At 38.6% G+C, this 12,722-nt stretch overlaps 1 protein-coding gene across 5 annotated transcripts in view; it reads left to right on the forward strand.

Moving 5' to 3' along the window:
- LOC105452570 (FH1/FH2 domain-containing protein 3) overlaps positions 1-12,722 on the forward strand; it is a 154,185-nt gene that overhangs the window by 116,525 nt on the left and 24,938 nt on the right. For all 5 annotated transcript variants that reach the window (XM_011693786.1, XM_011693785.1, XM_011693787.1 and 2 more), the window contains 6 exons: positions 4,041-4,108; positions 6,903-7,008; positions 10,267-10,777; positions 11,023-11,285; positions 11,794-11,925; positions 12,322-12,658. In XM_011693786.1, coding sequence (XP_011692088.1) covers positions 4,041-4,108; positions 6,903-7,008; positions 10,267-10,777; positions 11,023-11,285; positions 11,794-11,925; positions 12,322-12,658 — 1,417 coding nt within the window. The remainder of the gene's footprint in view (positions 1-4,040; positions 4,109-6,902; positions 7,009-10,266; positions 10,778-11,022; positions 11,286-11,793; positions 11,926-12,321; positions 12,659-12,722) is intronic.

A 12,722-nucleotide genomic window follows, 5' to 3' on the forward strand; every position in this document is an offset into this window, starting at 1 on the left:
ATCTAAAATTTTGGAATTAGATGTAGAAATGTTAGTATTTATTATATTTTTTTTGAAAAATCAATTTTTTGACTTTTCACTCTCTTTAAATTGTATTTTTCTTTAAGTTTTCTGTTAGGACAAAATTTAGTAATATCAATGTATTTTATATACATGTTAAATTTGATAATAAATAGAAATCTTGCTAAAATGTTTCGCGGATGTTAAAATGTTCTACAGAGAAATTTGCGACCATGTGTGTCAGGTACACCTGCGGATTCTGCGTCCTGGTTCATTGAACTCTGCGAAGGCGGTGGAGGAGATAATCGAAGGTACAGAATAAGTAAGGAAAAAAAAAAGAAGTTTCAAAAGGGCAGAGGGAGGAGCGGAAGCCAAAGTGGACCGTGCCGTTTTACATATTTTAACGGTTCTTCGTGTACCTCTGTCCCTCGTGAAAGTCGTCTGTCCTTTTTCATTTTGATCCTTCTTCTTTTCTTCTCTTCTTCCTGTGTAACCTAACATTGCTGCCTTCGAAAAGCAAGTAGTAAAGACGGCCCTATCTTGCAAGAGTATCCCGCGTATTTTATTTAAGCTTGAATACGAGCTATTTCAAATGACAAAAATATCTTGGAAAGTAAGGGAAATAAGACAAGCTATTACGGAATGGAGGTTCTAGGTAGAAAAAAAAATGAACGAAAAATGCGTTTGTAACGTCTGCGAGACCAAAATATTTTTATCTGTACTTTTTTCTTGCATAGGTACTATTTTCTACCAAAATGTTTTTATCTGTACTTTTTTCTTGCATAGGTACTATTTCCTAGCAGATATATTTAATACAAATAGATGTTCTCTTAGAATAAATAAATGTCTTGCATAATCAATGACAAAAAGACGACGAAACACAATTACCAGATCTAAATAAGACGCGATAAAATATTATTATTATCACATTATTAATACAGTAACCATTAATAACATATGATTATACGGTTAACAACGTAATCTCTTCGAACGATAAGATTTGACAGATGCATGAATGCAAGATCAATTCATTGCTTATGTAAATATATATCCGGTAAATATTAAAATAACAATCGTTACGTATTGCTTTTATGAAGTTCTTGTTGAAAGCGTTACTATTACCGCGTCGCACCGCTCACTTATTAATCGCCTTTCATCCTCGCATCAGTGCGCACAAAGTGTTACTCATCATGCGGCAACGAGAAATACTACGATGAATAATTTCGCTATTCAATTTTGCTCGCGAACAGATCATACAAATATTCCGCGACCGGTCGGTTAACCGGACGCATTACATGGCACGCGAGGCGTGCCACGAGAGCACGTTTTCACGTATCACGCGACACATGGATTCGGATTTCGCTCACGCCGAACAATCTGGCAATAGTGTTCGGTTGTCCACGAAATGGATTAGATATTTCAGTAAATCGTCATAGAATTTTCGCGTATTCTAAAATTTTTTTAAAATTGATCTCTAACGTGTCTGAAAATAAAAATATTTATTTCTTTGAATTTTTTATTTTTATTTTATAATTTTTACTAAAATAAATTTATTAAAAGATCTATTACAATAATAAAGATTCTTTTAATTTTTCCTAGCATTTGCTGTGAAAAATTAAATGAAACCTTAGCTTCTCTAAACATTAATTTCTCTTCTGTCAAATCCCAACTGGAGCTCTTCAATCCGGAAGCAAGTTAGTAAATTGTCTACAGTAGCATAAAATAATAAGCATTTGACGCTAAAACCTAACATTGATCGGAGTGATGAAAATGAAATGAAAGAGGATACATGGGGGCGACAATAGCGCGTTACGGCGTAGCCGGCGATGTTGCTTAGCAGCGAAAAGAAGATACCACGCGGAGACAGAGAGACGGAGAAAAAGGGTCGAAGAGGGAGACGGGGGACCTTTGCTTATATGGTCACTGATTACGGAGGGACCAAGGGCCCCAGGGCCTTGGGACCGCTATTCTTAGAAGACGCGTCGTTCGTTCTCTCTTCCTCGCCGTCATCCTTCTCCCCGACTCCTTCGCGTACCCTGCAGCGAACTCCTAATTACCTTTGCTTGCATATCTCCCGTCTTTCTCCTTCTCGCTCGTTTTTCCCGTCACTCCTCTCCTCGGACCATCTCTCCCCTGCATGCATTATGCATTTAGAGATCGCGTGATAGCCGTGGATTATGCGGTCGCACCGGGCCTTCTTTTCCGCGAAAGAAATCGCGAATTGGGTTTGCCACGCCGCGAACCGTGACTTGGCCGGGCGAAAAGGTGTGGTTACGTAAAAAATTGCAAACGAGATGCGGCCACGATGAACGAAAGGTAATTTTATATTTAAGCGACGCCATTATTAAACATGTCCCACATTTAATAATTCTTCTAAACAGAAAATTAAGTTTTGTTGCCGAAATATCACATTGATCTAAACATATATAGGATCGATGGTGAAAAATGATCTAAAATTAATAGTAAAAAAAACTGGAATTGAGAGTAAAGAATGATCAATATTTTATTTTACATATTATACTATTAGATAACTATATTTATTTTCGACTAACAATAACCTACTAAGCTGTATGAAAATATAATAAGAAGATGAAAAATTAGGTGAGAGGAGGAAAGAGAGAACAATGACAAATCGCGCTTATCAAAGAGCGATTAGACAGAAACTGCCTTACGCATATAATACCAACGTGTCCAACTTTTCTCGCCTTGTTTTTTTCCTGTAAAATTTCCACTGCATTTATTCACGGTATATTGGCGTTTCCGCGCTTTTGCACGATAACACATTCCACTAGACTCATTCCTTTTTTCGCGCCGTCCTGACGAACTATCCGCGAACTTCCGCAGTAGAATCAGAAAATTCCGGTATGGCCGGCAAATTGAATTTGCCCTGCCGCACCACCGATGAAATGGAATTCAATTATTAGTAATACGGTGAATCGGCGGGTCATGATTGGAAGAGGATCGCGCGTGCAGGACGGCGAGAGAAAAAACGGACGCGGAGACGGAATGGAGATTTCGACCGGGAATTCAACGTGCAAAATTGATGGGACTTAATTACGAGCCTCTGTTTAATTGCGCACCGGTGCTTGCTCGGTTGTTTACCCGATAAATAAATCCGAGGGAGAGCGGAGTCAAATGGTGAGTTTCTCAATGGGATCATGAATCCTCCTGAGAACGCGGAGAATATATGTTCAATGCGGCGCGGCGGCATATTGAATATGCGCGCATTCGCCTTGTTCATTATTGATTGCACGGGTTGCCGAGAAAACGTCGTGAAAGCGCTGTCCAAGGAAAGCGTGCAGATTAATAATTATGTGATAAAATATTTATAGTTATCAGAATAAATTCATCAAAAATGACGATGGACAGGATACAATAATTTGGAAGTCCGACTGAATAGCGAAATAACATAATTTTGAAAATAATTATTTACAGAATAAGGAAACTTTTTCTAGAGCGTATTTTCTAGAACATCCTTTATTTGACATTTCATATTGATATAGCATTTGACGTTTGAATGAAACACAAATATTTGAAAACTTTTGCGGAAAAAGATTAATTCTTATTGAAGTTACATTAATCGCAACAATTACTTATCCACTTAGCCACTTCTTCATTAGTCCATCTTGATAAATTTCTCCACTTACTTGGCCGGCATTGACACCACACACTTCATTAACCCTGTTGTTTTCGTTTGGTGATACTAAAATTAATCTCGGACGATGAAGGTTCCCGGTCTCGCCCGAGGGCCGGATTCAATAATCTGACGGCAATTTATATCGAATTAGCGGTGCGCGCGCGTGCGCGCGCGGTCGCATGGAATTGCCGCGCGATGGTCGAGGCTATGGTAAACGCGGGCCTCTTCATTACGGCCGCTTTAAGTACCGTGATCTGAAAATGGGGTCCTTTGCAAAAAGGGGGGGAGTCCCCCTCGGACCCCGGTTTCGCGCAACAATGCGCGCGCGAGCGCGCCCACGACGACGGCGGCGCGCATGCGGTATTATTATAATAAATGGTTGCGTGTTGCTTGTCTGTTGCAGAAAAATTGCTGAACAGCGAGGGCCGCGAGCTGCGACGGGCTCTCTTCTCCCTCAAGCAGATTTTTCAGGTGGGTTTACAATTCGCGATGAGATAGAACGAGCGGGGTCGCGCGAGAAGGCCGGAAAGAATGTATGTAGCGGACTGTATAGTGGGACCGGGTGGTTGAGGAGAGCAGAGTTGCGGAGTATGCAATGCGACGAAGTTGAGCGGATATTTTTGCGCGAAGTTACTTGCCCGACGAGTAAATATTTGCATTCGAGCGTTTGCATCTTCTCCTGCACTCTTTATAGAAGACACAGAATTTTTTTCATTCTCTCCCCAAGAAACACGATCAAAAATGACGAATTTAATTAAATATTTGACGATTTAAACTTATCGTATCATCAACTATCATAATATTTGTTTTCGTAAGTTTTCCGCGAGTAATAAGAAGTTCATATGTACCTATATTAAATTAAAATCTGTAATGTGTATAACACTGTGTATAAGAAATATGATTATTTTTGCTGAAATATGATTATGTGAAATATGATTATTTTTACTTTATTTTGAGCACATGTCTAGCTAGTATTGCATTCGCATAATTCGTAACCATTTAAATTAGGAACATGACGTTTCCTTAAAAAGAAATGTAAATTAGTAAGAGAACTGTCATATTAAAATATCTGAAAACTTATTGTTAGACTTTTTCAATATTCTATTTGGTGAACAGAATTATTGAATTTCTGTTATAAAAATTTAACATTTTTGGTCAAACAAACGTACAAATATGCTGTATCTGTATAAATCTCACTATTAAATCATTATTTTCGCTGTCTTCTTTCTTTTTAATTCTGTAACAGTGCTCCACTTTCTCAAATAATTTTCTTTCATCATTATTCCCGTCGAGAAAGATTATGGCTTTCCGACACAAAAACTAGCGTGTAAATTGAAACGTATTGATCTCTTTTTTTTGCCGAAATGTGTTTAAATTCATTATCTTTTCAATATTAAATTTATTTACGAGATAAACAACACACACTTTCTCTTTTTTCTCTCTCTTTTTCTGTTCATTCTTATTTGTGCGTTTTCCTCTGACATTTATAATTCGAAAGATTGAGATTATTGGAAATACTGAATTTTAATTTCGTCCTTGCAGTGATAGAGGACGGAGAGTTAATTAAATCTTGCCCGCATTTAACGATCCCACCTCTTCCTCTCCCTCCCTCCCCGTCTCCCGATTATCGCCGCTGCGGGTTTCAACCTTCATCACGACTATGTATCCCTCATATTCTTGCACATCCTTCGCTGTTAATCCGTACAGCTAATCGAATTTACCGTCGCGCAAATCAATTGCACGTCCGCCCGGTATCTAATCTGGTCGCCGGACATTGTGTAACCGTACATTTCATAATTGCTTCCACGAGACACCGGATATCGAATGCGACTCCTCCGCCCCCCTCTCCCCACCTCGGTTTCGCCTCCTCTCTTTGCCCTTCTCTTTTCGGCCGGTTTCAAGTTTCTCTCGCGGCACAGAAATTGGAGGAAACGCATCGGTACGAGTTCAATTTCGCTTCTTAATCCGTCGAGCTAATCGAGTCTATGTCGCGCCTAAGTCCCGTGTAAACTTCCAACCGTCTCACGGCTGGCGGGATGGGGAGAGGCGGTGGAGAGGAAACACGGGAGAATACCGAAGGATAGGTATAGGTACGCGAACCCCAGAGAAGTCCGACTAGATCGCGAACGGCCACGGCGGCGCCGGCGTCGCGGCGGCGCCTTGGAAACGAGGGGGTTTAATCAAACTTCGTAGATTTTCCATTATGCCCGCGACTTTGCGCCCGAAGCGGCATAACTAATTCCATTTAACCCGGGCTGCACGGTAGAGCGGGTTGGGCTTAGGTGGTAATGTAGAGGTAAATCACGCCGCCGTGACGTCGCTGTCAGGATCGGATATCAGCGGCTATATTAGTTCTTCTATGTTTTCTCCGCTGCAGTTTCTTCCAACTTGTTGGAAAGCTTACGCGCGCATCAAGAAAAATATGTAGAAACATGAAGGTAGACTATGAACCGTGAATTGAAATTTTTCAAGAACAATTGATATAAAAATCGTTTCTCACATCGCTGAATTTATTGTAATATTTAATGAAACTTTCTATTATACGAGGAAATTTTCAATATGTAATTGTAATAGCTGAAAGCGAACACTGAAAAAAGTAATCTTGCAATTATAGCGAGAATTATTTAGGTACGAAAAATTAGATAAACGGATAAGTGAGTTAGTAAGCACTGCGATACCACATATGTTTTGTACTTAATTTATACAGATAATAGAGACAGAAATTATATCTGAACTATTTGTCAAATTTAGCAAGAAAGTTCCTCTATGACGTTTAATCAATTCAGACTCCAATTCAGACTCCAATCATATTTGGTTATGAGATCTATATTTTCTTGTATATATTCTTAGAATATTGCTGCTATAAATTTTATGTATGACAGACAATTTTTTAGCAGATAAAAAACAGAGATGTAGTTTAAGTGTAATATTTAGAATTCTAGTTAGAACAGCGAAACATTTCTCTGAGTGAACTGTTAGTTACTTTTTCCGATCGATTTTACATATATTCTGACGTAAAGTAATTACACGCGTGACACAATTTTTAACACATAATGCGACATCTTTTTTCAAGTTTTATACGCTAAAAGCGTTCTAATGTAGTTAAAGAGCGTGTCTAGCATTGAGAAGCTGCGATATATATATCCAGGTCTTTAGGGAAACACTCCTGCAAACTCTGTTCCTATTTTGAACATCAACGCAGATTAATGTTGTCACCTCGTTAACTTGTAATCGAATTGACTTATCGCGAATTTCAATTTTCCAGGAGGACAAGGATCTGGTACACGAGTTTGTGCAAAATGACGGACTCGCCTGCCTGATCAAAGTCAGCAGCGAAGCCGACCAGAATTACCAAAATTACATTTTACGAGGTGAGTACTTTATTCATTTATCATAAAATTGAAGGGTAACTGCGCCCCTAATGCCCATCTCCAGCTCAATAAAGTCTAGATCTTTTCTCACTTAAACCATTCCTTTACTATTATCGATAAAACTTTCATTTTCTTAAAACGAGAGAGATTTTTCTACAAACGTAAGAGCGAAATGATATTTTCAAGAATAGTGCTTCACTTATAAAAATTATTTTTATTTTCAGATTTGAATACTTTTGTACATTAAATGTACAAATGGTTTTGTAAAAAAATGTGATATATATTATTCTAGATAAAAGAAATCGTAAGAATATACGTATTCAACTCTGTATTGACAGAGATAATTTACATTAAATTTCCTCTGATGTTTCTAATTAAAAACTTTTAGTCATTACCAGTTCTTATTTGTTGTTTATTCTAATAATTCTCAATGAATTAAATGATAACAATCGTTATCTTTTAATAATTAATTAAAATATAATATATTCTCAATCATATGTACAATAATGAAGTGATTTTATCGATATAACATATTTTGAAGATTAAGACTTTGTTTATTAATTATACGATCTCTATAAAAAAAATTCTCAATTAATTTTTATAACTTGTAAATAGCTATTGTTTGTGGCGTACCGCTAATAAGATTCAATAACAATAACCGGGAGATGATTATTCTACATGTAACTTCCGCAATAACAGCAAGTCGGTATCATCCAATTAGACGACGGGAAAGTCGTATCGTAAGCGGACCCGCAAATTGAGTTAAGAGAATGCGGCCTCGCTCGGGGTACATGGCGCACCGTGATTTCGTGGTAGACACCGAGCTCTCTACGGACGCTCTCTATATACGACGCTCCGGCTTTGCCGCAAGTAACGATAAGATAATACCGGCGTTAATGCGGCTAACGTTTAACGAGCGAGGCATCAACGTCCTCGTCTTTGCCTTTCCAAGAAGGACGCGACGACGATGATATTACCGTCTAGAAGTACAGCGTGAGGGAAGGTGACACCGAGTGTTAAGCGCGTCGCGCGTTTACGAAAGCAGTCAACACGTGGGAGCCACGGTGGCTCGCAGCGCGCTACTCGTCAAACCGCGATGCGTCGCGAATTATGAATGGCGCTCTTTGATCGTGCCTTTCGAGTACGGCATCTTGGGACCGTGTTCAAGTATAGAACGCTTTGTAAACCGCCAGCTTATACGCGAGTGAGCACGCTAATTTCATGTTGTAATCTTATAATGCATTCATCTCTCTCGCGTTTATCTCCGTATCAGAGGAGAGCTGAAGCGAATAGAAATAACCTGTATAATATGAAAAAGTATACGCAAAACAAAGAATTTAGTATCGTAAATGCAATTTCGAAAAGTACATTTTAAAATATAAATGATTAAATGATTAATCAAGCAAGTTATTATAATTTAATTCTTATACAATTTTTTTTTACGCCACAGTGTTAGTTTTACAGAAGCTGATTAATTTGATTGCAGTTTACAATTCTTTATTTTTATTATAGATAATCATAGTCTTGTCGTTAATGGATATACAATTTGTTAATGCATTACAGAAATGATATCATGCGCGTATGTTGCATTTTGCAGTCCATTTAAATATTACAGTGCCCTGTTACAACACAATAATATCTGATTACGCGCGGGGCAATTTATATATCTAGGCTTCTAATTAGATTCCGCATCATAACTTACGGCCTACGTAATGATAACGGCTAGATAACGTTTATCAGTGGAACGTGCTTAAATTGCTTCACGATCATTGCCATTACCGGCGTGCGTCGCTGATACGAAGCACACGATCGCGCGAATACCTGAATTTTGATGATATTCTGTTAGAGAATCAATATATGTACATATATATGTGGGTACGTAAACAGTCTCAATTTCATCGAGGTAAATGCCTCGTTTATTTAATTGCACTATACGCAGCTTCCAAATTTGCATATGTTAAATATTGATTATAACGCATACGCGAGTGAAACACGCTAGAGTAAAAAAAATTGCTAATTTTCTATCAATATTATTCCTGACATTTTATGTGTAGCGTGACTCTGGCGAAAATCAAACATTGTTAGCACTCTCGCAAACAAGGCCGAAATTTAGCGGAATTGAATTCGGGATAGTTTGTCATGATAATAACTTATATATTTGTTTTGACAAACGCTCACTAATTGGCTTACGATTTAATGTAACATCAATTATTTGATTTGCGCGTCGCGCAAGCGATCTGGACTTTACGTACGCATTATATTTTCAAGCGCAGTCCACGTGTAACGATTAATCAACAAAGAGTAAGAAAGAGAGGCTCCAACATTTTTTTTTCTCATTGTTTCTTAATCTCGGTTGAGGCGGTTTCTACCTGCGGTGCATGAATGCTCGCACAACAGCTTCCTTCTATATTTTTCGCACATTTTACACGCCAAGCGCGCCGTAATTTATTTAGAGCGGCTGGAGCTTTCGTCGGAATATACGCGTGTTTTAAGCGATAACGCGCGAGCGCAGGCACATTTTTGTGATCGTGATATTATTTGAAATCTGAGTAAATCTATACGGCGATCGGTGGAATTTATCCGTTAAATTTCAGTCGTGCCCGCCCGGCCCGTGGGATGAGCCGGAAATCAGTTTCGTAAACAACGAAGCGGCATGGTGTAAAAAATATAGGTAACATCGTTTCGGATCGAGCCGAGATTGATGGGTATCGCATCGGTTGCACTTTTATTTCCCGCTGCTGGGTATCTGCATCGGCGGAGGTCGTCGTTCCGACGTTTCCGTTTATATTTTTGTATTCCGGTAAAAATAGCGGGATGCCACAGTGCGAATTAAGAGGCAAGATTAATGGCCCCATACAGTATCAACGGAGAGATTTAAAAAAAAAACCTGCGGGCAAGAGGAACGTCAATTAACGCGAAAAATATTTAATGCAATTGGAGATAGTAATGCAAGAAGATCTTGTTTCGTGACATCGTAAAGAGAAGCAGTTATCTGTTTGCATAAAAATTTCAACCTCTTGAAGTGCATGTTTAAACTGCATTAAAAAAAAAAATGCTCAACTCCTTCTCTTTTTCTCGATGTCTCGAGCGTCTTTTGAGCCTTTATGTTGTTTGAGCGACCATAAAATCCACGAGAGAGAAATAGAGAGGGAGAGAGAGGTACATTTACGGACAACGGCTAAAGGCTCTTTATACGCGATTGTCTGGAACAATTTCGCCCTCCGTGTTTAATCTCGCAACTCGTTTGCATTCATGCAGCACTCGGCCAGGTGATGCTGTACGTCGACGGCATGAACGGGGTGATGGAACATGGGCAGACGGTGGAATGGTTGTATACGTTAATTGCTAGTCGTTTTCGGCTGGTGGTGAAGACGGCGCTGAAACTACTGCTCGTGTTTGTGGAATACGTGGAAACAAACAGTCTGCTATTGGTCAGGGCTGTAAGAGCGGTCGATCAGGCCAGGGGCGTGGTACCGTGGATTAACGTGATGAAACTCCTCAAGGATTATGATGCCGCCGACACGGAGTTGCTTATATACGCAACAACTTTGATCAACAAGTGCTTAAACGGCATCCCCGATCAAGACACATACTACGATCAGGTGGACTGCCTGGAGGAGCAGGGTATGGAGGGCGTTATCCAGAGGTACATGTCGAAACAGGGCACAGACCTCGACCTGCTCAGACAGTTTCAGATTTACGAAGCGGTGCTGCATCACGAGGACGGCGACAGGGGGTCGCCTATACGTCAATTGGACGACAATATAAGGTAGGTGGCAGATCACAGTTTGACGTTTTGAGCGTAGTATGATTTAGTATATAAGATTCCTTCTCTTCTGATCTGTATATCCAAATTAACTGACTATAATTTTTTCGGAATACTGTAAAAATGTGTGATCCGTGTAGAAGAAAGATGAAAGATCTCATGTATATATTGCGGGCAAACATTTTGTTCTACTTTGTGACAATTTAGTTAAAATATTTCTGATCCGATACTTCTGCTCGATTGCGTAGAAAAACTTTGCGAAATCGGAAGTCTCTAGTGGATTCTCACGAAAGGCGAAAGTCTCGGAGGCATTCAACGGGTAACTCGCCCCTATCAATGTCTCTGAATGCACGGCTGAGTCCACGGCTAAATCATTCTCTGGGTGTGAGCACGTTGAACAACACCTTGAACTCGAACCTACCAGATGATGACGACGAATCAAGTAGTTCTCAAAGTTCCCATGGTCATCTGGGTGAAGTTCAGCTCAACGGCAGTTACAAAGAGAATAAAGGTAATTCTTGTTTTTCTTAATACCTGAGATTTTTTACTTGAAAATTTAAACGAGCACGTGTCCTAAATTGATTCGTTAGCAATTTCAACTTTTATAGTAAAATCCTTGTTAACAAATTGCTTACCGAAATGTACATTTTTAGTTTTCGTGGATATTTTATGAAAGACGCGATATACAACTAGCATAAATGTTCAATCAAAAATATCTTTGAAAATATCACGTGTAGAATATAACGCGGTAAATATTTTACAATGAATACCTTACGATTACATTGTTATAAATTATCTGTTGACGTTAGTATTGGATTTAAGTCAATTACGTGTTTTTATATTATTAAGAAAACATTTTTTTACGTCTTTTATACACGATAGATAGAAAAAATGAAAGAGAAAAAAAATTTGACTTATATTTAGAGAAAATTTGCTTATATAAATTTGTATATAAAATGCGTTAAGGAGTATATAAATGATTTGCTTTAATGGAGAAAACATTATTTTATATGTTTCAGTGGATGTTGGTGTTACACCAGCGCTAAGACGACGAAGAGAACGTGCGGAGAGACAGAGGAGCTTCATTAGAGAGCAACAAGAGGCTACTGCAAACATGAGAGCTTCGCTTGGTCATACTGATGATCAGGAAAGTAAGTACATTTCAGATGCTCTATGAATGAATGTTTTTTTAATCATTTTTAAACAAATAATTTATTTTATTTACAATTAAATCTTTATCGCTAATAACACGATTGATATTTTTACAAAAGAAAACTCTTATTATCATTTAATTCTACATTTTATATATTTGTTTATAAATGAATAGGTTAAAAATATGTATGTATATTAGAAAATAAATGTGTGCCTGTAATTTTATATAAGATATATTTGCTTCTTAAACTAAGCTTTTTTCTCGAAATGGGTGGATTTAATAAAATAGATTATTTGATTTTTTTTATATAAAGGTTTGGATTTCTTTTGAAACGCATATCAGGAAGATATTCTATATCGTTACAATAAATACTTTTAATCTTCTGCTATTAAAGGTCAGTTCGCAACAAACAGTCTCCGATACACGAACGGTACCTCTTATGAGAGGAACGCTGATTCTCCTTCGAACAAGTTGTCCAGAACGAACAGCAGAAAAGACTTGACGCCCTTGATGAATGCCGCGAACAAGCTCGACTCGGAGGAGAAGAAGCCATGGTACGGCAAAAGTCCCAACGAAGGTGTCGAGTACAACGAGAGTAATCACACCGACGAAGACGAGGATCGTCGAGTGGTTCTACAGCTTAAGAGGGAAGGAACTGTCAAGGATCTCACTCAGAAGTTGGCAGCGCAGAATCTTATACCTAGCAGCCCTGTGGAGGAGAAAGTTTCCAGGTAATTTTGGGAAAGCAGCCTTTATTTGGAAATGCTCGATTGATTTATCCCTCTACATCTCTCG

The sequence above is a fragment of the Wasmannia auropunctata genome, unplaced genomic scaffold (assembly GCF_000956235.1).
Source record: "Wasmannia auropunctata unplaced genomic scaffold, wasmannia.A_1.0 LD336029.1, whole genome shotgun sequence".
Taxonomy (NCBI): domain Eukaryota; kingdom Metazoa; phylum Arthropoda; class Insecta; order Hymenoptera; family Formicidae; genus Wasmannia; species Wasmannia auropunctata.